Here is a 25,878-nt window from a genome sequence, read left to right on the forward strand (position 1 = left end):
AAATTCTAGCCTAAGCTTATCTGAAAAGAATGTTGCTGGCTATCCGACCTAAGCTAATGCATCATACATAGACATGAGTCAAAACTAAATTTGTTTTCTGTCTTAAGACTACTTCCCAAGAAAAAAAGCTTTTCAAACTCCTCACTTCCTCTCTCCTTAGGGTGAGATACATAAGCTGACACAACTTTAACCAGTCTGTTTAAACTTTTGGTGACTAATAAAAGGACGGAAAAATTGAGAAAGAAAGATTCAGGCTCTGCCTTGCATTATAAGTGCCAGCTGCTCCTTGTTATGCCAGGACTTGGAGAAAGAGTTACAGAGCATGTTACATGGTTCATAACATATCAAAATGCATATTTAGGTTTTGGTTAACCTATAATTGCCTTGCAGAAAGTGCTGTACATATATAATATAAAGCTACATGTTAATGAAGCAAATGAAACTTCATCTCCGTTCCTTCAAAGAACAGCTGATTGGGGGCGGGGGGATATAGATTATTTCCTGGAAACTGCCTGAAAGAAGAGTTTGGATAAGAGCAGAAAGCACCCTTGGGCACCTACCCATTTTGCTGTTTACTGTCACCCTGGGATCCTCTTCTCTGCCCCTCTGCTAGCTCCTGAGCAGTCTCGGAACACACGCTGGTGACTGTGGGCTGCCGTGGGACATTAACTGCAGGTTTACCAGCGCTCAATGCAGACGAATGCTGGTCAGCACTAAGATTGGCATTAGCATGCAGTCCAGATGCAGCGAATGAGGGAGGAGTGACAGCAGCCACGGGTGGAGGGGAAGCGTGTGATGAAGTGGTCGCATGGGGTGGGGTGAAGGCGGACGATGGTGACGGGATGGATGTGACTTTTGGTGAAGACACAGAACCAAAGGGTCGTGGTGCCTTATTGTAGGCCGTGTTGGTTGTGGAAGTGACTTTGGACACAGCAGGAGATGGAATGGGCACAGGTTTAACTACTTCTTTAGGTTCTCCCTATGTGAAATAAAAATAAACACACACAAAAACACACCATATACATGCAAGATAGATTCACTGAAAAGAACACACAGCTGGTTTTTAAAAAGACAAACACAATCGTGTTAGCAGCCCAAACTTTACATGTTTCTAGATAAAAACAATGAGCATAACATGCATGCCAACTGGTCCCAACATGCGTAACACGATGCACACAATGAGTATATTTTTTATAAAAATGAAATAAGTTTCAAAATATTTAGGAACTCAGAGCAGGACACTATCAAAAAGACTAAACACGTCATCATACGTGTCAATATACACTTTAAATTTTCCAAAAGGAAAAAATTTAAATACCCCACAATAAACAAAATATTGCCAATGGAAACATTTAAAATATCCAGAGTCTTAATTATAATTTCATCTTTTAAAAATGTTTACTCTCTTGGGGGCGCCTGGGTGGCGCAGTCGGTTAAGCGTCCGACTTCAGCCAGGTCACGATCTCGCGGTCCGTGAGTTCGAGCCCCGCGTCAGGCTCTGGGCTGATGGCTCGGAGCCTGGAGCCTGTTTCCGATTCTGTGTCTCCCTCTCTCTCTGCCCCTCCCCCGTTCATGCTCTGTCTCTCTCTGTCCCAAAAATAAATAAACGTTGAAAAAAAAAAAAAAATTAAAAAAAATAAATAAATAAAAATGTTTACTCTCCAGAGTATAGAATTTTGACTCATGAGGAAACAGCAGCACATTTTTAAGTGTTCAATTTTTTTAGTATGCTAAAATGGAAGAACAAAGACCATTTTCATCTAACTCAGAAATGTGCACATTCTGATGAATCATTGTGAATGAATATATTACTTAAAAGAAAAATGTCAACAATCCACCTGTTTCTCTCTCTGGAATGTTTTGAGATATTATTTGGAGATAGAATAAAATTCTTTCCCTTTTCCAAAATAAATAGCTAATAGTTACATGAGGAAAAAAATGATCTTAGATGTTTCTTCATTGCCGTTTCTCAAAGAAAAATTAACTACTAAAAAAGGTCAATTCCTCCCAAAATGTTAATTTGTATTTGCAAATCCTTATTCCAAAGAAAGTGTAAAGTTAAAAAAAAAAAAAAACAAGTTCCTATGACATTCATAAATAAATACCTACTCATCCTACCATCCCAAAAGAAAAACAATCAATTTTTTAAAAAAACTTACAATGTGGCTCTATTATATTTAAAAAAAAATAAGTAATAATCTAAATTAATCTTATAGAAATAATAAAGCTAATTGAGGGGGGAAAGTAACTTAATGTCTCAGCACATCAACATAAAGAATTCAATAAAAAGGACAAGTGAAATAAAGGGGAAAACCCCCCAAAAGTATAAACCAGCTGTATGCGAATAATGGTTTGGGACATTTTGAGGATATATATGAGAGAAAAAAGGTACCTGTCAATAACCTAATCCAAAATACTCTTAAAATGCAATTAAAAATCTATTAATATTACTAATAAAATGTTATTAAAGACTTGTGATACTCATTTTCAGTATATTTACTTTCTTTAAATTATGTGACTTAAGATAGGCAAATTAAAAGTGAACGTGGATGTAAGATATATGAACATAAGTTATTGATAATATATGGCCCTGGAAATCATGCTTTAATAATATAGGTACAATTACAGACTCTAATTATGTGTTGATTTCCATCCCTCCGCCCCCAAATCTTTAAAGGAAAAGAACTGTGAGGAAAATTATACTGAAACTATAAATTGTCACAATGGCCTAAGACAGGAAATGGAAATAACAGTGATCCAGGAAGGACTATCAAGTGGTATCTAGCGATACTAGATGAGAAACATACCTTTTGAACGGGGACTGGCTCAGGCTTGGGTGTAGCAGAGGCCCTGAAGAGAAAAAAAAAAGAAAGAAAAAGGGGAAAAAAAAAAAACACATAAATTTTTGCAAACATCTAGTTAATGGAATTTTTATTAGTATATACCTTAATATATCATCAGAATTTATAGCTTCATAATTCATAATCTTGACTATTCGTAATCTACTAATTAATTAACTCATGTAACTCAAAATGCTGCAAGGACCAACATCCTTAAACACTAAGTATTCATTAGTTCTCTACTTACTCAAATGAGGGAAGACAAACACCAATCATGTTTCCTAATGCACCCGTGTTTAAGCTTTCAAGTAAGGTTATTCCCCACCCAAAAGGGAAAAGTATACTAAACATGACTTTCTCATCCCTGGGAAGTTGAAATACCTTATCTGAACCTCTGTCTCCAATAGTACCTGCCTTTTCTCCTACCTAACATCCACGAATACGTCCACAGGATATCGGGTCTCTACGAAGATACCGAATAAATTCTGGTTGAACTCGGTCACCAAATGAGTATTTATTTTGTATTTATATTCTTACGTGTTTATGCAAGTTAATATTTGATACACTAAAACTAAACTGTAAGTTCTTCCATTAGGCTATTATTTCAGTGAAGAAATGACCATGTCCCATTTGTGTGTCTATATCAGCACTGTGCCTGGCATGTAACAGGTCATCAGTAATGAGTGTGAAAAGGAGAGAACAAGGAAAGAAGGACAAAAATCCATGCATAGAACCTATTTCAAAATTCAAATTAACTATTTTCGATATATGCTTTTTTGTATTATTATTGTCATTTTGATTAGCATGGACTAACAGTAACAATAATTGACTTAGAACAATTATCTCATATAATCATGACAAATTAACCAAAGTAGCAACTATCATTATCCCCATTTTTCAGATGAGGTATTTCAAAGTTTACAGTAAGTAAATTATATAGGATAGAACTTATATATACTTATTATATATTGCAATATACAAGTTGTAGTCAAGGATAACTAAATGATCAGGAAAGCTAATAACTTAAAGGCTATTTACCCAGTCTTAAAGTACATATTATGTTTAATAATGCCAGAAGCAATGTGACTCTTCTTATAATACAAAACTATAGATAAGATATCAAGTACAAAATTCAAGAAATGTAACCATAGTAAGTAAATAAGTGACAACAATTTTAAGCTACAAACCATGAGGCTGTTTTACTTACAGAGATAACAGATAACTGATAAAAGAAGCTAGCATAGGATATTTGATCTCTATGACTATAACCTAATAATGAACTCCAACCAGCATTTTTTAGCAGCAACTGAATTTTCCAATAACAACTAATTTGATTAGTTAGGGCAAGCACTGACTGAAAAATTGGCTAACCTAATGAGGCTACAATGGATGCTAACACTCGATTACTACAATATAGAATTATACTCTGTGAAGTTGCATAACTTTCCATGTGTACTCTCAAATAGACTCTCAAATTTCTTTTAGCTTATAGGGCTGTTATAATAAGCAAAGGAAACAAGTTCAAGTACAGAACAGTGGAATCTTCCTTTCATTGAAATTTCACAATAAGATGTAATCACAAAGGATCTACTTATTAAAACCACCCAAGATATTATTGGAAGCTTGCCATAATTGGATGGTTTCCTTTTTCATCTGGACACTCAAAGGTGCATGAAACTATTAGCAATCTAATAACAATTTATAGAAAAGAACATGATGTTTAACAGTCACCAAGTTTCCAAACAGAATAAAATGCATATATCCTATGTCTATGAAAACAAACCTCTCAGTCTTTTCTAGGTGTTACTTCTTAACCAATGTTAGCAATAACAACAAGAATCTCAGAATGGCTAGTTTTCATTAATTTTGGAGTCCAACCTCTTTTTTGTTGAGAAAGCACAGAATAATAGTGAGTCCTAAAATACTCAGTGGACTGAAGGTTCTAAAAAAATACTGCTTGAAATCTTGTATTCACAATAGAGCTTAAAATCTGAAACTTGAATGTTTGCCCTGCTTACTTTCTGATAAAGTCTCACAAGTGCAATGACCCAAACTAAGAAAAGCAGTCAGAAAAAAAATGGACAACACACCCTCAAAATTCTGAAATTGAGTCCATTACACATTAAAAGCACAAATACAATTTTGTAAATAAAAAACAGACTTACTCATAATGAAATGTCAAATAGTTGATACTAGATCCAATAGAAATTAGCTTCATGGGTTTTTATATATATAAATAACCTCAAATGAATCATAAAATCATTGAAACTGTATATTTCCTTAAAGTTACTCAATCATATGACAAATTTTATATAATTTTATATATTTTTAATTTATATATAAATGTATAAGTATATTTATTTAATGTATTTAAGTGTAATTACATATTCGTGACACTAAAACTATTGTGGTGTGAGAAATTAGAATACACGACAAATGAAATCTGCAAAATTAATGAACAGCATTAGTACTACTTTAAAAAATCAAACTTTACAAATTATTACAAAATAAAAAAAAAACATATACCATCTTTTGCTGTCAGACGTGCTGAGATTTTTTTTAAATGTTAATACATCATGTTTGTGAGAATACATGTTGCTGGAAGAACTATATACTATTAAAGCTCTCTTGAAAAATAATTTGGTGTTTATTTATAAAAAGCCTTGAAGACCACTCATGCCCTTTGAAACAATAATAGTCAATTTCTGGGAATCTATCATAAGGAAATAATCTGAAGTATGTAAAAGATTTTATGTATAAAGATATTAATTCCCTACAGGATAACTTATAATAATGAAAAATTGGAAACAACTGATTAAATAAACAACAACGAGGAAATGGTTAACTGCAATATAACCATATGATGAAACATGCAATGATTAAAATCATTCTTTGAAAGAATCCTGAATTGCATGATAACATGCTAATTTCATGATGTTAAGTGATAAAAGGAAGATATAAAAGAACATATCCAGAATGGTCAGTGCATGGAAAAAAGTAGATGGAAACAGACTTAACACTTTAGTAGCGGCTCTATTTGTTTTTTTCTCTCGTGTGTGTTTTGTATGTACATTCTATGACAAGTAAGACTATTTCTCAAAGTATGTTTCACAGAAAGGTACTTTTCAAAACACAGAACAAGAGTTTCTGTTACTAAAGATATCTGGAAAACTTAAAGTTACTAATTGTGTTAGCCACAGAACTTCTCAGAGCCTTTAAAAAAATTTGAGAGAGAGGGTATGAGTTGGGGACGCAGAGAAAGAGAGAGACAGAGAGAGAGAGACAGAGACAGAGAGAGAGAGAGAGAGAGAGAGAGAGAGAGAGAATCTGAAGCAGGCTCCAGGCTCTGAGCTGTCAGCACAGAGCCTGATGCGGGGCTCAAACTCACAGACCGTGAGATTCACGACCTGAGCTGAAGTCAGACGCTTAGCCGACTGAGCCACCCAGGCGCCCCTTCAGAGCATTTAAATACCTAAAAAAGAAAACATTGCAGATTGTTGTTCATCTATCCCTTTGAACCATGGCATACTAATCTATTTAGAATACTCATTTATTTAGGAAAACTTTCTCAAGACTGGAGTTAGTGGAAAAACCCTCTAGGAAATGCTGTTTTAAAGAAACAGTAAAGAAAGTAAATCTCTGTAAGTCTGAAATGTTTATTTAAGTCTCCTAGAAGCAGCTAAAATGAAGAAAAAGAAACATTATAATCCATACAATCCCCCAAATCTCTTGTCATACAGAGTATCTTCTTTATCTTCAACTTTATTAATAAGACACCCAGAGATTATGAGCATAATTTAAATCAGTGTTTAAGGGAGGAAAATCCCATTTCCTTCACCAAGCTGAAATATGTATTTCCTATATTCCCTGAGAAACTCCTCGTATATGATAAGTAAAACTATTTCTCAAAACTAAGATTTTTAGTTATCTATCTTAAAAATAAAATACACGTTAGACTGAGCATCTGCTGTTTTACGTTAGAAATGTCACACATTACTTAAAAAGTCAATCATTTTAAACAGACTTTTAAATAAAATACATAAGCAGTTTTTAAAACTGAGGTATAATTATTAAAAATCATTCCTACATTTTTTTCTCTTCAAATCCTAGGAAATATGCAGTGAGATGATATATCTCCCTTTCGACCACAGTGATCATCACAAGTGCCTTCGGTGGAGTGTGTGCTTCAATCCAGCAGAGATTCTAGCAATGGCTCAGTGCCATGGGCTCAACAATAGGCTTATTGTTCTCTCTTCTGTTAGTGCAAAGCCACTGTACAGGAGTAAGCCATGATGGTGAGAGACTAGTGCCTTGGCCCAGTACTATCCCTCAGCTCAAGGAACTCAGAGAACAAAGCCATCAGTGTGGCTATAACAATCTATTTTGAAAGCTGACTGATTTTTTAAGAGCAGTATCCAAAATAAAAAATCTCTGATGCACTGCAAACAGTTTCAGAACTTCTGGCCAAACAGTTGAAAGGAATTCTATGACATAATGAACTGTGTTAGAAACTAGAATTGTGTGATGCCCTGGTTACAATAATGTATAGGAAAAATAAAGCCATAAATAAGCAATAGCTCTATCAAGGATTAGATTCAAAGGTGTGGAAACTGGGTGCGGCTCTGATAAATCCGAAACAAACAACTGCCACTTGATAATTACTTCCATCAAATAAAACTGCATTTTATGTACACCCAATGAATAGTGTTATATTTAAGTTATATTTTTAATGATTTAATGCATTGTTCTAATATTGCTTTACAAAATAATGTGCTTTGAGTTAATGAAGTCGCCAATGAATGTTCACACTGCTATTTAAGAATGAGGAATTAAGCAACAGAACTAAACTGATACAGATTATTCACATTACTCATTATGTCTTGGTGACTCCTTCAACCATATCTAATATACTTAACTCATAAACAATCATACCGAAAACAGGAGGATTTTTAGTTCCTCTTCTGTGAGATGAGCTCTATCTAAGTTTCCCACAGCATGGCCATCTTTGGGCTCACTGACCTCAAGACCCATAAACACTAGGGTACATCATTAATCACTTTAATTGCAAAGTTGTCAATTTGCAATAACAAAGCAACTCCAGAGGGGAAAAAGTGAGCACTCAAGTGTGCAGATGTCTCCTTAAACAATTTCCCCATATTTTATTGTGTACTTCCAGTCTATTCTATTGCAAACTCAAACCTTAAACATTTAAATCACTTATGGCAATGTATCAGTGCTTTTCTCTAAAGGATGTGGGAATACGTAGAGATTAAATTTTCTATAAATAAAAGTACAAAAAAGTTGGGTATCAGTATACCATAATATCTTTTAGCTTATATAAAAGATTGTGCTCACATGCACTCATATACACAGTCTCACTTCCAACTTCTCTCTCACCCTGCATCTTCTCTATCTTACCATGGGAACTAACAGTACATGTCTTCCCCTAGCAAGGAAGAAAGAACCCAAAGCTGGACGGATTCTAAACAGTGAGAGGCAGAAGGTAGGAAGACAGAAGTAAGGGAATTGCTTTAGAGCCCCTCTGCTTTGGTTTGGCTTGAAACTAGGTATGGCTCTGATAAATCCAGAACAAGCAATTGCCACTTGATAATTACTTCCATATGGAAGGATGAGGTTTTTGCTGTAAAATCCTTCTGAGATGGTCATAGATGGGGTTTGAGAAGAAATTTTCATCAACCAATTCTAAACCAAGCCAGAGAAAGACAGAGTGAGGGAGCAAGGTAGTAAAGGACCCACATGGTTACACTATTTGGGAGCAGGGCCGGGATGCGGTCTGGAAGACACAATAAAGGAGAGAGCACTAGGCTAAAATTAAAATGATAAAGTATTTCCCACTATACAAATAAGGACAGCATCAGCAAGCATTACATTACGTTAACATTTACTGGGACCTTACTAGGTAGGAGTTCAATACTGAATTAAAGGCCTTACATACAGTACATTAAGTTTCAGAAATAAAGTCCAGAAGTGTTAAATAATTTAGACTACTAATGCCAAGATTAACGCCAATGTCCACATTTTCCTTCGTCTATTATATCCATCTCACCCAGAAGGAGCCAACGAATTAACAAATATTTCTTCTTCTCACAGTATGCTGCTTTATTTTTTATGGTTGAAGTTCACAAATTCAATGTTATTAAGATCTTCATAAATGCAAACTGAATACTGATCAATTTGAATAACTAGTTTTGGTGACAGTTTTGTATGTTACTTGATTGACATCTTGCACTTGAGACCATACGTTCATCTGTCCAGTCATCAATATTTATGAAGCTATAGGCACTGTTCCAGTTGTTGGGAATATAGTGATAAACAAGTCAAAGAAGGTCCCTGCCTAGAATCTACATTCTAATGAAGGAGGCAGATAGCAAGATAGTTTCATATAGTGACAAATGCAAAATTTCACATTATTCTACTTGATTCTAGATGGAAGAAATTTATTTTTTTACTCAACATTCATTTCCACAAGAACATTTTTAACAGGGAAAGTTTTGTCTGTCCATTGTACCTCATTTCCACACTCAAAATAACCTCAGAATCATTTTTTAAAAACTGCATTTTTCTAACTAGTATTTATAAAATAACTTCTACCAAAAAGACTGTTAAAGACTGTGAAACATTTTAGATGTGTTTTGAGTTTATGTATTTATTCTTTAATGAGAAATTTTTATTTTAATATTTGTTTTTTGAGAGAGAGGAAGAGTGCAAGCAGGGGAAGGGGAGAGAGAGAGAGAGACAGACACAGAGACACAGAATCTGAAGCAGGCTCCAGGCTCTGAGCTATCAGCACAGAGCCTGACATGGAGCTCAAACTCACAAACTATGAGATCATGTCCTGAGCAGAAGTCGGATGCTTAACCATCTGAGCCACCCAGGTGCCCTGACGCATTCGAGTTTAAATAAAAGGTATTTTCAAAGTTCGGGATAGTATGTTCTTATTATAGGTAAAATTCTTTTATAGTGTAAATACTATTTCAACAGAAGTTAAAAAAATTTTTTTTAATGTTTTATTTATTTTTTTTAAGACAGACAGAGAGACAGCATGAGTGGGGATGGGGCAGAGAGAGAGGGAGAAACAGAATCTGAGTGAGGCAGGCTCCAGGCTCTGAGCTGTCAGCACAAAACCCGACGCAGGGCTTGAACTCACAAACTGTGAGATCGTGACCTGAGCCGAAGTCAGACGCTCAACCGACTGAGCCACCCAGGCGCCCCTATTTCAACAGAAGTTTTAAATAAAGAATCTATTTTATATTGCCCATTAAGAAATGGCGAACTTTACTGTAAAGTGCTAGATCGTTGATACTAAATTTAACTACATAGCTCTGTTATCAGAGCAAGAAGGATGATGCAAATATAATTGAATGAATGTGCCTGTGTGCCAATAAAATTTTATTCATATAAACAGGCATGGGCAAGGGGCTAAATTTGGCCAACCTCTGGTTTAGATCACTTCGATGGTTTTGATTATAACAAACTTTCTAGGAAATAATCCTACATGACCACAGCTCTTTTGGACTCCGAGCCTCACAATCATGCTGCCTTAAAAAAAAATAATCCTAATCACAATTTGTTCAGACACTGACAGGTATAAGAAATGAGTTTAGCTTCTCATTAGTCTTTCTGTGGTTGCTACTTGTCAATTCCTTGTAACCCCTCTACCTCAAACTTTCGTGAGTTCAAGCCCCACATTGGGCATAGAGCCTACTTTAATTTTTTTTTTCAACGTTTATTCATTTTTGAGAGACAGAGAGAGACACAGCATGAGCGGGGAAGGGGCAGAGAGAGGGAGACACAGAATGTGAAGCAGGCTCCAGGCTCTGAGCTGTCAGCACAGAGCACGACGCGGGGCTCTAACTCACGAACTGCCAGAACATGATCTGAGCCGAACAGGCGCCCCAACATGGAGCCTACTTTAAAAAACAAAACAAGGGCGCCCAAGTGGCTCAGTCAGTTAAGCATCTTACCTTGGTTTTCAGGTCATGATCTCACCGTTGGTGAGTTCAAGCCCGCACTGGGCTCTGTGCTGACAACTGAGCCTGGAGCCTGCTTCAGATTCTACATCTCCCTCTCTCTCTTCCCCTCCCCTGCTTGCACTCTTGTCTTCTCTCTCTTCTCTCTCTCAAAAATAAACATTAAAAAAAATTTTTTTAATAAAAAAATAAAAAAAAACCTCTCTCATCTTCTTCTACATATTCTACTAAATGAAACTATTAGTAATACAATTTTTAAAAAATTCTAAAACAGCAAGGAAAAAGGATACACCATGCATTCTGTAAGAGAACCTGAAAAGTCAATTTCTTTCTTTTCCACTCTTGTCCACAAAACTCTATACTTTCTTTCTCATATCAGGCATGGATGGTAATACTTTCCGGACTGATGTAAACAACCAATTGATAACAGAGTTGCATTCTCTGAAAACCTACAATGTTTATATCTTTCTTTCGGCATAACGTTAATCACTTGTATTTAAAATATCTTCTCCTCCAGCTCCAATCAGGAGGAAAAAATGTATTTTTATCAACACAGTACTTGACTGCTAATATAAAAATAATAGGATTTGCAAAGTAAATAATCTGCCTTTGAAAATTTAGGAGTTCCATTTAGACACCCACATTTTCCTGGCTCTTTCAATGACACTATTAAAATATCTTTGAATAACAAATGCAGTTAACATTCGTATTAGGAAAATAGGCATCAGTAACAAAATATATGCATAACTGGATTTTCAAAGACTTCTCAAAATGCATAGAAAACTAACTGCTTCACGAAAACCCTGATAAGTATCAGATACTAGAGAAGAGAATAAAAGTAGTATAAAAGCACGCACAATTCATAAACCTAACGTTTGTTTACTTACTTTCTTCTTCCATTGAGAAAAGCTTAGAGCCCTAAAAAGACAGAGAGAGCCTGCTTTTCACATTCAGTCTTTCTCTCATCAAGCTCTTCATTGATAGAGGAATTCTTTTAGAAACAGAGAAATAGCTAAATGAAGGTTGCAAGTCTATCAAAAAATAAATTAGCTACTCTACAGTTTCTTTGTTCCTTCTGCTGAGGAACTGTTTTGAGGATAAAATGAGGTCATGACTATAACACACCTCTGTGATTCACACAAACTCAGCAGTGACACGTAGTACTTTTCTACTCCTTATATAGAAGATTTGATCCTACAGCTCTAGAAATTATTGTTTCTTATTACATACTGTTATACTCAAACTGAACTATCTACCAGGATAAGTTTCAAGAGAAAACAACAACAAACTAGATGGATGAAAAAGTATCACTTGTTGAGTACCAACAAATGCCAACAATTTCATTTGGCCTATTGAATTATCTCACCTACTCTTCCTGAGAGACTAATATTGTTCTCACTTTAAATATAGGAAACAGAAGCTCAAAGGAGTTAAATAATTTGGCCACAATTTAAATTTCAAAATGGCAGAACCAAGATTTGAACCCAAGTTCTCCATATGCTTTAAAAGCAACTCCAACCCTCTGCCTTTTAAGAATATTATGGAGCCTTCAAACAATTCTTCCACATTTTTCCAGAGAAGAGAATTATTTTTCCCCATAGCAAAATAAATTTTCTAATAACCTCATTTTCCAGCAGGATGGAGCTGGAGGCTCCTTAATGAACATTATCTATGGTGCTAAACTGGGTGTTCTGCTCAAAATTGCAACCAGCTTCTGAAGTTAGTGGCCATGTAGATCCCGAGATACTACATCACAAGATCTTCCTGTGGGTATGTCAAGAACCGCGTGTTTCTATCTCCTCTTCTTCACCCATCTTAAGAAAATAAAGGAACAGGCATCATGGTCCCCATTACAACTATCAATGGTGATATGCTACCAATAATGAATCAGACTACAGATCTGATGTATGCCTTTGATATACAGTGGTTATAGTGAGCATGTAAGATTACAAAAATAACCATGATGGTTCAATTAGGTTTTGGCTATATATCATATATACCTAGTTACTGAATATATATCTACATACATAAATATACCTACAAATATAACTAGTCACTGAATAATACATTTTTGATAGTGTTCAATTCTTTTTGAATCAGCTGCTATTTTTTTAATATAAACACACACACACACACACACACACACACACACACACACACCTTTATGTTATGGTCAGAATCTATTTCCCATTAACCACCAGATTTGTTTTTAGTATGGGCTTCTATATTACCATAAATTATTATTTATTTTATTTTATTTTTTATTTTTTTTTGAGACAGAGACAGAGCATGAGCAGGGGAGGGGCAGAGAGAGAGGGAGACACAGAATCTGAAGCAGGCTCCAGGCTCTGAGCTGCCAGCACAGAGCCCGACACGGGTCTCGAACTCACGAAGTGTGAGATCATGACCTGAGCTGAAGTTGGACGCTTAACCGACTGAGCCACCCAGGCGCCCCATCATAAATTATTTTAAGCACCTTCTCATTCCTGACCAATATGTCTTATACTCGATGTCACTTCAAGTTCAAGGGCAGTACCTGTGTTATAATTTCCTTAAATTAATTTATTTCATTAACTTATTAATTGATTCCACAAATATTCATTGAGCTTGTAACACAGGCGACTATTGTAGGAGGTGGGGAAACAGTAATGAATAAAACAAACTATCTACTGCAAGGGAGCTTACTTTCTACTTGGGAGAGGCAGAATAAAATGAAACAAGTATGTCACACAGTAATGATGCAATGGAGTCTAGTAAAGCAAGACAGGGACAGGGATATGTCATTTTATATAGAGATGGCAGAGAAGGCCTCTACAATAAGATGAAATCTGAGCAGAGACCTGAAGCAGAGAACTCCAGACCAAGCAAATAGCAAGTGTAATGTCTCATAGGCAGGAATGTGCCAGTGAGGCTAGAATGGGGCTAGAACAGCAGGGAGGGCGGTAGAGGCACAGCCAGAGAGAGAGAGAACTGGGAACCAGAGCACATAGGCTACTTTATGCCAATATAAGGACCTGGTCTTCTACTCCTCTAAGTGAGATGGAAAAGGATTCCTAAACATAGCACTTTATTTTGTAAGAAAGTCTAATCCAAATCTGAAATTAAAGATTAAATCTAAACACAGTGTTAAGCAAAAAATTAGCCTGTATAAGCCTACTTACTAACTACAGAAGAAGGGAAGAGAGGGGGACTAAATCTTGCCCCAAATCTTAAATCTATCAAGACAAACCAAGTACAAATGGAAAACAGCAAAATACCTAATTTGTTCTTCATACATCCAAAGTGTGACATAATGAATGCTCTTTGAAGTTCACATTTGTATGCGCTCTGTCCTACACGAATGAATATTGGAGGCACAATTTTGCCACTAACTTTTTCCAGATACATCTCTTTTTCTATTTTTGTCTAGGCTAAACACACTAGATTGCAACCTTTTTTGTAAAGTGGGTATTTTTAGGTATTTCAATAAAATTCAAGAGGACAAGCATTCCAGTATTTAGCATAGCCTTATTAGGAAAACAAAGTCAGTCGGCTGTCTTGTGGAAAGCACAGGAATGAAAACTTTTCATTCTTTAGAGTCTCAACTTAGGTTTTTCCGTTTGTTTAACTCTCAAAAAATAATTTGGGGTGTGTTTAGGTCTTTCAAAAATCTGGACGTAGTTACTCAGAGTCCAGGAATTTAAAAATTAATGATCAACTGTGGCTATTTTAGCCATAGATAAATCAGGTCTATCCTTGTTTACTTTAAAATGATACCCTAATTTCACATTTATCAGTTCAGTAGTAGAATCTTGTCCAACATCCTCATCACTGAATCTCATTAAATTAGTTCAAAGTATTCAATATAATAATAATATCTAAATCTAAAAAAGGAAAATTTAAAGCCAGCAAACATTAAAATATTTGTTCATTTCTTTAAAGTTCTTATATTATTTGTGATTAACTTCACATTTATACTATCATATTGAAAGGACTGAAATGTATTCAATCTTTCCTTTATTTATTAAGAAACTATTTTGTTTATAGACACTGAATTTTGTTTGTAAAATAAAATAGTATTGCTTAAATTTCTGATTAATTTAATGGATTTTGTTGTAAAAACAGGCTAAATTAGAATTCCAAAGCTTCCCACTGTTAACAAAGTATTATTATTTTTTTTAAGTTTACTTATTCATTTTTGAGAGGTGAGAGGGAGAGGGGCAGAGAAACAGGGAGCGAGAGAATCCCAAGCAGGCTCCACACTGTCAACGACGTGGGGCTTGATCAAAGGAAGAAAATCTGGAACTATAGCAAAGTAGCAACACATTCTACCTATTTTACCAAAAAGTAAGCTTCTTATCCTGAGGGAATTCCCTCCTCCACTGTTTGAATCTAATACATTAGAAACTGACCCTCGAATATTGCTTCATAACAGTACACAACTCACAGTGTATGCTATTATACAGGTTCAGTAACCCCGAAGCTGGTCTACAGCTTTCCATGGGACAAACCCACTGATCAAATGTCAAACTGCTTCAAAAATTTCTAAAGGCTTATTCTCAATTTCAATACCTCTCTCACTGCAGACCGGGAACGAAGAGTGAACACTGGCACCAGTGTCCAAGGACTGCCAAGTGAGCAGCAGTGGTGTAGACCACTGTTGTCAAACTTTTTAATCATAATATACAGTCAGAAATATATTTTATATCATGACCTACCTAGTACAAATATGCATCAACAAAACATATTCTCATGTGCAATTCATTAAAACATAGTCTGTTCTAGTCCGTTTCATTTACAAAACAGAAAAGGGAGGCAAGGGGGATGCTGGTCCTGACTCAAGGAACTAAATGCATAACAAGCCTCATTTTGATAAACATTAATCTTGACTCAAAGGCAGAATACACAGAAGGTTCTGGAAACTTGACAGGTCATATAATGAACATGATGGCTAGATAACAGTAGTCACACAAATAGGAGCTCCCTGAACTGAACCAGCCCATTCATTAAACACTGTTAAACTAGTTTTAATTTTTAATTTTTTCAATGTTTGTTTATTTTATTTTATTTTATTTTATTTTTTGAGAGAGAGAGAGGGAAACAGAGTGCGAGTGGGAGAGGAGCAGAAAGAGAGGGAGACACAGAATCCAAAGCAGGCTCCAGGCTCTGAGCTGTCAGCAGAGAGCTCAACGCAGGGCTGGAACTAGTGCCCCGCAAGACCTTGACCTGAGCTGAAGTCGGACGCTTAACCAACTGAGCCACCCAGGAACCCCAAACTAGTTTTAATTTTTGAAAAATACCGCATTAATAATATCCTCAAAAGAACAAAATAAACAGACCTAACAACAACAATAGTTAACACAGTGTTTTGACTAGGGCATGTCTATAAAGTTCAACCTCACTAAATTTGTTTCTGGCAGAATTACAGTCACTGAGAAGAACAGAGGTGCTGACCATAGGTTACTATATGTATTGTTCCAACCATGACATCCTTTAGCAAGGCCTATAATTTGAACGAGATGGTGGAGATTCTCCCTATTTGATAATTTGGAAAAATTTAGAAAAGCCAAACACTAATACCTACCTAACTCTGAAGACAAATAACCTGAAATATATTAGATTCTTTAGTGCGAGAAAAAACACATCCTCTAATCTGATGTCTCCCTTATACTGATGCTAAGTATCCCCTAAAAGATCTCTAAAGAACAGGAATAGGTGATTCCTATCATATCTACCTCGCTTTATGAGACTCACAGAAGGACCTGAAACTTCACAAAGAATCGGCACCAGTCCATAGAAAAACATACAATGTGCTCCACACTGTGATCTTTAAAAAAATACAAAACAAAACAATTTACAATAAACACAAAAGTATTTATGTAGCTTCGGCATCAAAATTCCTGATTCTTTTCAAGATAACAATGATTTTTTTTTTCATAACTATTCTGATACTCAACTCATTTGGCTGCTATTATAAAATGTTCTTGCTGAATAAATACCAACAGTGAAATTTTTAATTGAAAGGACTATGACTTAATTAGAGTTGTCTAACTGGAATGGGCTGCCTGGTGGTAATGTGCACACAGGAGCTGTATCACTGTTTCAGAGTTCTTTCCTAGAAGATGGCTATAGACCAACTGGCCCAGAAGGTCCCTTCAAGCTTAGGGAAATGCAAACATCTAGAATGTCCAGTACCTCACAGAGTTAAGAGCTGATTGTCCAGATTCTAACCTAGCCCCTCCATTTACTATCTCTTCACTTGTCAAGTAAGAATAGTAATAATACTTATCTATCTTATACGGTTATTGTGAAAACTAAATTTAAAAAATGTCTGTAAGGGGCTTACAATAGTACATGCCACATAAATAGGATGATAGTGTCAACAATGATATTTATCATCCTTCTTGACATGAAAACTGGACATAAATGACAACTATAATCATCTTCCAGGCTCCAGAGCTTTATGAGAGAAGAATCTGACATTAAATACGATAGTTTGTGAAAGCCACCTAGTCTAATTACAGAAAATGTCAGTTCTTGGCTACCATAAGAATGGGGGAGTTTGGGGATAATGGGAAATGAAAGAGATAATCCCATTCTAAATCATTCACAATATTCAGAATCACTCCTCTATCTCCAGAGTGGAACTAAAGCCTACTTGTCCTATAAACAGTTCTTTCAGCTAGCAACAATCCTATGCCTGGTGATGCCTACGTGTGTTTCTGAGAAGTCAGATGAAGGAGAAAGTATTGAATTACCAAGGTGAAGTCAATGACTCTCCTTTTCTAAATTCCACTCACCGACTTTACTGAATCCAAGGTACAAGGACAACACCTAGGCTCACCACGGCATGCAATTATGTGTCTTTGCCCTCAGAGGTAACATTGGGGGATAGTGTGGGCCTCGGATGCCTCTGAAACCATCACAATCAACACAGATAAGAAACTATCACAGACTGGCCAGAGAACAAGCTCAGTTCCCAATCCCCATGAAGAAATCCAGCATATTAAAACTTTCTCTAGCAGTGTAGCCAACTTACTGAAGTTCTATAAACAACAAAAAAAAGTTATGATGATGCAAATAGCCAAAGCCAAAAACATGTATGCTAAGGTATATCCGACATGTTTCCTTCTCTCTCATTTGCATCAATGTTGCAATCCAAAAACCCAGTCACACATGGCAATAAAATATAAAAATTATAGATCAGAGTTAACAGCTATGTTCATAGGCCACACCCAAGGCTGTGGGTGAGCTACATACCTCAATTCATGTTGAGATCCATATTTAAGGAAATTAAACTTGCATTATAATTTTTGCTCCCATTCTGACAAGCGTAACATCTAAGAGTTTGGCTTCTTTCACACACGGCCTTATTTTCAGCTGTCTTGTCACATAAAATTGCAATTCAGCATCTCACTGATCTCCTGTTTTCTAGGGAAACCTACCCCAAAGCAAACACTGACATATGCTTATGTTTTGGTGTTCTTATAAAAACAAGATGTGGCATGACTTGCTGCTTTTCTTGTTGAATTATGTGTCTTCTGTGAGTTCTGAAGAAAAAGACCAGCAGTTAAAATGTGCTGGAATATCGAGGAGTACGGCTGTAAGGAACCAGTTATTTGGAAGGAACATCTGTAGAGGTGGTGCAGCCTTGTAAAAACAGCACTAGATAAAAGATCCACCTCAGATAATTACAATTTTCCATTTCAAGCCACCAAAAATATTTGCTGCAATCTGAATATTTGCTGTAGTATATGTGTGATAAAACTGGATATGAAAGTCTTGAGAAATCAAAGAATTACACAGATCTTACAGGTCATCTAGACAGACTTTATGTAACATCAACATTTTTTAAATCATTAGTAAAATCTTTTTTTATTTTTAAGTTTTCTTGTTAGACAAATAATAACTTGGTCTATGTCAAACTATCACAATTTCCTACTAGTCTAACAAAATCCCTCATTCTATCATTTAAATTTATTTTCTTTAGTTTATCAAAAATATGGAGCATAGGGGCACCTGGATAGCTCAGTTGGTTAAGTATCTGACTTCAGCTCAGGTTCTCACTGGTTGTGAGTTCGAGCCCCGCACTGGGCTCTGCAGTGACAACTCCAAGTCTGCTTTGGATTCTCAGTCTCTCCCTCTCTCTCTCTCTCTCTGCTCCTGCCCTGCTTCTCGCATGTTGTGCACGACCATGCACATTCTCTCAAAAATAACTAAACTTTTTAAAATACAGAGCATACATATCTACACATGGACTCAACTATTACTACAGCTGAAATGCTTTAGACAAAAAATTTCATAACTACTTGCAGAAACCGAACACATGGTTTTATTAAAAACACTCTTCAAGATCAATATACACTGCCATAACTTAATTCTCATTACATTTTTACTACCAAAAAAAAAAAAAAAAGAGAGACACTGACACTTCATTTTATAGAAAAATATAATAGAGCAGTGATTTATGATCTCACCTAGAATAAAAGTAAAGCAGCAAACCAACCCTGAAAGCCCAAATTTTTGTTACCAAAGTAGGTTAGTTATTATAAACCTTGGTTACACTTGAATGTATTCCAAAGCCCAATATATATAACCAAATAAAAGTACAGCTTTTCTGGCTTAAGTACAAGATAGGGAGAAAACTCAGAATGCACTCCACTAGCCTCCTGGTATCACCACCATAGGACACTTCGGTATAGAATCTGATATAGATGAATCTTCTTTATATACAAACAGGAAAGAAAGAAAAGGTTGACTACTAGTTCATTGTCCTTTCTATTGTACTTGAAATCTTGGCCTTTCCTATGCCTCAGTTTTCTCATTTGAGAAATGGGTATATTTCCTACTCATCTACCTCCATTACAAGGAGAGTGCATAATATCAAGAAAATTAAAATTGCATGAATTTATTTGGAACCAAGCAAGACTCATATCTCAATACTATCTTCACAACATAAGTCAGTACAAGTTAAATAACTTCTCTGAATTAACTTCTTCATCTGTAAAAGAGCTTACCACCTCTCTCACTGGGTTATTCTGTTCATTAAATGATGTAATATATATAAATTATCCAGCACTGTACCTAAGACTTGTGTCGATAAATAAAATAGCCTCAAATCTGTACAGCATTTCCATATATTTATAAAATGAATCTCCTTAACACTGTAATCATCATATGGTACTGTCATGGGCAAATTCATTATGAGCAGTTTACTTCACTTATCTGGTACTTTAGTAGCAACTGAAGTAAAAGATTCAAATGAAAAAGTTGACGTACTAATGATAAAGTTAAAAGCAGAATGACTCTTCCCATTAGTATTTAATTCTACTAGGCCACAATTCTATAATATCATAGAAAGAGAAATAACATTTGGCAAACTTATACACATTGGAGGCCAAGTTTTTATACACACATAGCATATTACAGAGGCATTTTATTATATATTATGTCAATATGTTTTCTTTAAACTGATGAATCCTGCTCACAAATTTGATAATGCTACTCCCTTCCTTAAAACTATGTTCTTAGGGGTGCCTGGGTGGCTCAGTCGGTTAAGCGTCCGACTTTGGGTCAGGTCATGATCTCGTGGTCTGCGAGTTTGAGCCCCGCGTTGGGCTCTGTGCCGACAGCTCGGAGCCTGGAGCCTGTTCCAGATTCTATGTCTCCCTCTCTCTCTGACCCTCCCCCGTTCATGCTCTCTGTCTCAAAAAAATAAATGGACGTTTAAAAAAAAATTTTTTTAAGAAAACTATGTTCTTATACCATACACACTTGTCAAAATTATAATTAAATAATTAAGTTATTATGTCAACTGTCTCCTTTATTACTAGCACAGCATTTCATGACAGCAGGTACCATATGTCTACCTCATTCAACTCTGTGTCCTGAACTGTATGTTGAAAGAATACATAATCTGTATATATACAGTCAGACCAGAAGAGCATATACTAGAATGTTTGTTTTCTCTAGATGGCATGAGTTTCTTACTTTCTGTATCTTCCAAATGTTCTTCAATATATGTGTAATTGTTTTACAAACAGACAGTAGCCATTGAATATTTTCTTAGGAAGAAAACTGCTTGAAACAAAAGATAACAGAGATAGAGGAAAACAGCATTAACTTGAAAGCCACTTAAATTCAAAGGAGTTTGTAATCTCTCCAAGGAAGATGGCCTCTAAAAGAAATTACAGCATATACTCATGAAAAGGAACACAAAGAAAAACAATTAATTGGTTTTAAATACTAAAACAGAAATTGTTATAAAGATGATAGATAATAAGGGCAATAACAAAAGGGAAGATGACTTTAATGACCAAGTGATTACAAAACACTATCTGTGCAGATAACACTGTGCTGTAGAGCAATATAAATAAATATATGAAGAATGTGAAAGAAGAGATTTGTTTTGTTTTGTTTTGTTTTACAAAATGTATTTTCAGAAAATATTTTCACATTTCCCACAAACCTCCTCAGGCTATTCATCTTTCAATGCTATGTCTACATATACTCTTGGAAATGGTGAACTTCCTTTTATATAAAAGAACCAGATTTCAAACATGCAGATACAAACACAACACATGGAGAGCTGTGCAGTTCGGCGAGGAGAGGGGCTCCAGGGTCTCTGGTGCAGAGCACTAAGCGAATCCATGCAGAGAGAGGGGCAGTGGCTCACACAGTCTCTGTGAGCCCACTCTTCCTGCAAGTGCTCTCTGTGGGGCACTGTTGACTCTCTTCCTGAATTCCAATACACAGAATTCTCCCAAACTGTGGCTCAGCACAGAATATTTATATTGCTACAAGAATGAGAAGACTGGATTTAAAAAAATTGCTAAATTATATCTTTCAAAAATGGAAAATGAAAATGGATTTAAAAAATTTATTGTTAAGGGGTGCCTGGGTGGCTCAGTCGGTTAAGCTCAGTCGGGTGGCTCAGGTCAGGATCTCGTGGTTTGTGAGTTTGAGCCCCGTGTCAGGCTCTGTGCTGACAGCTCAGAGCCTGGAGCCTGCTTCAGATTCTGTGTGTCCCTCTCCCTCTGCCCCTCCCCTGCTCACGCTCTGACTTTCTCTGTCTTTCAATAATAAACATTAAAAAAATTTTTTTTAATTTATTGTTAAATTAAATCTTTCCAATACTGACAAGATGGAAAAAGCAGTGGAGCTGCAAGGGCAAATTCTCACGTACCATCACAAGAAGTCAGTGAATATAATTAAGACTGAATATTCAAGAGTTAGCAGATGATTATTATTTAGAAATATGAAAGTAAATACCATGAGAAATATTTGCTTCTGATGAAAGAGACCAGGGAAGGGAAGGGCAAAAGAGGAACTGCTCGGTTTTTGTATTCTGACATATTTATATAATATTGTACATTAAAATGAGATTTCACCTGGAGTAAACTTTCCTATAGTTAAGAGATTTTTGTATCTATTTTCATTCAATTAGTCTACAAATGCTCTACTAAAGTCACAGAAAGCTTAATAACCATAAGTTAATTTTAATACTGTCTCTTCAAGGCACTCCTACTTAGACAATATTTAAAGATTTAGAACTTAGTCTGTTCTTATTTTTATTTTAAAAACAGACTCTAAGTCTCAGATATAATCCATTTCATAACACAAGCTTTTAAGACATCTTTTATACAATACTTTCATTTTCTCCCTTTTTGGTCCAACCACAAGAATGCTGCCCACATTTCTTTAAACAAATCTCTCAGCCACTCAACCTGACAACTTGTGGACGTTTTAAAATCCACACTAGAGTATGTATTACACTGTCAAGAAACCGTTGTCACTAAATGAAATATACGACTTCTAAAGGAGATTAGGCTCCTCAGATTCTGAAAACAGTTAACTGTAATGATACATAAACAATAATCATCAAAGTGTCTTTTATCATTTTAATAAAACATGTCCATATCCACAGGTCACCTCAACTAGAGAAGCACATTCTTATTGGGTATTAGGTATATGATTAAGAACGGTGAATAAGCTAGCTTTACAATCATTAGGCAGAGTCAAAATCTCACCCTAATTAAGCAAATTTTATTATGTAATACCTTTGCCTATTTAACATGTAAGAAATAATCAGTGCATATAATGGAAAAAAGGCAATCAGTCCTTCTTTAGAAAATGAATGACATATTTCCTAAAGCAAAAAGAAAGGAAACTTCTACTCCTCCAATTTCCTCTTAGAGAGCAATTTATACTAAACAACACAGGAACTTTTCTTTCTGAGCTGACATCAGTTGTTATCACTTGTTCCTTTATGGGTCATGTACTAGACATCATGGCGAGTTTGATAACCGTTAATGTTGCCTGGATTTAACTCCTCATGTTTAGGCATATTTTAGCATCACTTGTGTGGTAAGACTCTTCCCCGAGTATTGTAGGAGACAGCACGTGGCTGAATCAGATTTCTTAACATTTATCTGGGGAGATGAAGTAAACAGAAACTAAGGGCTAGAGGTTAAACATGGGCTATGGAAATGAGAAAGACTTGACTTTAAAGTCAAAATCTCTGGGGATGGAACCTGAAATCTGCTTCAAGCTTGTTAAGTTCAGTAAAGTGTCTGGGCCTTGATTTCTGAAAATCTAAGGGATGCCACCCTTTGATTTACTGCACACTCATAAATTGATTAGGGTCCACCACTGGCACAAGTTGTTGATGAGGCTCTGTGCAAACAGTAAATTCATCAGTCTTCATTCAGATTACTAAACTTTCTGTCCCTAGCATTTGGCAGAACAATTGGTATAAAACAGACACACAATAAGCTTACTAAATAAATGTTAATTAATACATTAAATAGCTTCACTGGAAAAAAACAAAACAAAACTGGATTAAACTGAGCTGGAGACAGACCAGCTAGAACACTTTGAGATGAGAATGACTTTTTCCAGCAGAAGCATTAAAATGTTTTTGCAACTTCCAACCACCCATTCCACACTGCCTTTAGCTTTACATTGTGATACATAGCAGGGTAATACACTTGTTTTAGTCTTCAAAATCTTCTACCTTTTCTTGAGCGTTTACTCTTTCATTTGAACTTTAATGTTTATTTTTTTTGAGAGACAGAGAGTAAGTAAGTAGAGAGGGGCAGAGGGAGAGGGAGACACAGAATCTGAAGCAGGCTCCAGGCTCTGAGCTGTCAGCACAAGGCCCGACGCGGGGCTTGAACTCACAAACCACAAGATTATGACATGAACTGAAGTCAGAGGCTTAACCGACTGACACCCAGGTGCCCCTCATTTGAATTTTTAAATTGGCATGATAAGTTCAACCTTTTATTATTTTTATTTGTTTTTTGGCATTTCGCATTCTCTTAGTTCTTTTTGTATCCATTTAATTTTATTCTGACAAGGGCTTCAACCTCATAGCACAGGTCGAGTTTATTTCCAAGAAAGGCTACACATATTTTCATAGATTTCTTTCTGGTAATGTTTGTGCAAATAAGATGCCTACATATTATGATGAACAATTTTCGGTAAGAGAAATAAAAAACATTACTAATTACCAATATCAGAATTATTCCCTTTTGCCCCTCCAGTATAGAGAACTGCTACTGGACACTGTAGAATTTCGAAACTAGAGTTTTTGGATTCCAAACTTTTAGAGTTCCAAAATCAGACAATTATGGAACAAGTCATCGGAGTTTAAGTCAGTCTGTGGTTATCTCTGTGATGGATATTTTGAAGTGGGCCAACTAAGCTAAAATGCCACTAAAGATAATACACCGAAGTTATTCTGAGAAGTGATAACCTCCAGCCAAATCCACATTGTTTCCTTGCATCTTTCAGTGTGTGACAGCAGATAGAGCTTAAAATAAATTTGCAAGGACAATAGCACATGTTAAAGTCTTGCTAACATCTTTTAAATTTCTCATCTTCTGTGATTCGAAGTTTTTACATATTAGAAAATAAATGAAAGGTTTCTAATAGATAATGCATAAATCTTCCTGAAATGTCTTAACTTTGAATCTAAAACATGAAAATAAAATGTATCTTATATAGAAAAATAATTCATATGCAATCATAGCTTAGGACAAGAATGGAATTTAAGATGATAGAGATGTCTTGAATCAAACCTCCTAAAATAAGCAAACAAGGAACTGTATTCAGGTAACAATTCTATTGAATCATTATACAATTATATAATATTACATTATATAATTTTCACATAATTAATATGTGTGCATTGTGTGTATGTCGGATATTTTACCACCAACTTCAGCAAGGAAGCATATAAATAGGAGCTTTATATTTGCAAACCCTTGTACAAATTATCATTTCACTGAAGATGTCTGTTCCTGAAGATTTACTGAAAAGTTTTAGAATCAAGCTATGTATAAGACCTCTGCAGACTCCAAGCCTTCTGATCATCCTACAATATACCGATCTCAGTTTTCCTAGGAGTTGTATAGAACTTGGCCCAGGGATGCTTAATAAACATTTACAAATAAATGAGTAAAGTATCTGGCAAAAGAAAAGCCCTTCTCCAATAATAAACAAGGCACCTCTAACAAACCAGAGCAAATAAACATAGCTGAGAAAAGTGACTACTCACTTCACTGTGTCAAAGAAGACGGGTGCTCTGAGAGGTTTACTGCCTCTTTGCAACATGGATAAGTAACAGGTGACAAGGATGAAAAAGATTTCAAAATGAGGTCGAACAATACTGGCGGGTAATAAGCCCAACTGGCAGTGACAAAAGAGGGCAAGGTGACAAAAAACAAAAACAAAAACAAAAACAAAAACAAAACCCAAAGAAAAAAAAAAAAAAACCAGGCACTGACTTCAGAGAAAAGAACCAGAAAATAGAAAACTGAGTCAAAATACAGTCTGAACTTACTACTACAACAGCAGTTTGACCATAGGGCATTTATGCAGGGTATGTGTGTATGTTTGCATGGTGTAAGGAATGGGTCAGGAAGACATAGGCAGTAGAAGGGAGCTAAGATGACAGTCATCTAGATTTCAGTATTCCCAAGGACATCAAAAGATCATACTAAAGAGACATGTGTAAAACTAAGGATACTGTACTATAGAAAGAGAGTATGGACTCTAGAGTC

The 25,878-nt window shown here is 35.7% G+C and overlaps 1 protein-coding gene across 5 annotated transcripts in view; it reads right to left on the reverse strand.

Moving 5' to 3' along the window:
- The window catches only part of PDLIM5 (PDZ and LIM domain 5), a 223,228-nt gene that overhangs the window by 98,534 nt on the left and 98,816 nt on the right, over nt 1-25,878 (reverse strand). For 3 of the 5 annotated variants that reach the window (XM_032592935.1, XM_030313420.1, XM_030313418.1), the window contains exons 4-5: nt 2,808-2,850; nt 561-652 (exon numbers count right to left, since the gene is read on the reverse strand). In XM_032592935.1, the coding sequence (XP_032448826.1) occupies nt 561-652; nt 2,808-2,850 (135 nt within the window). Of the gene's footprint in view, nt 1-560; nt 980-2,807; nt 2,851-25,878 lie in introns of all 5 variants that reach the window. The other 2 variants (XM_030313417.1, XM_030313419.1) reach the window with 2 other exon arrangements.

The sequence above is a fragment of the Lynx canadensis genome, chromosome B1 (genome assembly GCF_007474595.2).
Source record: "Lynx canadensis isolate LIC74 chromosome B1, mLynCan4.pri.v2, whole genome shotgun sequence".
Lineage (NCBI taxonomy): Eukaryota > Metazoa > Chordata > Mammalia > Carnivora > Felidae > Lynx > Lynx canadensis.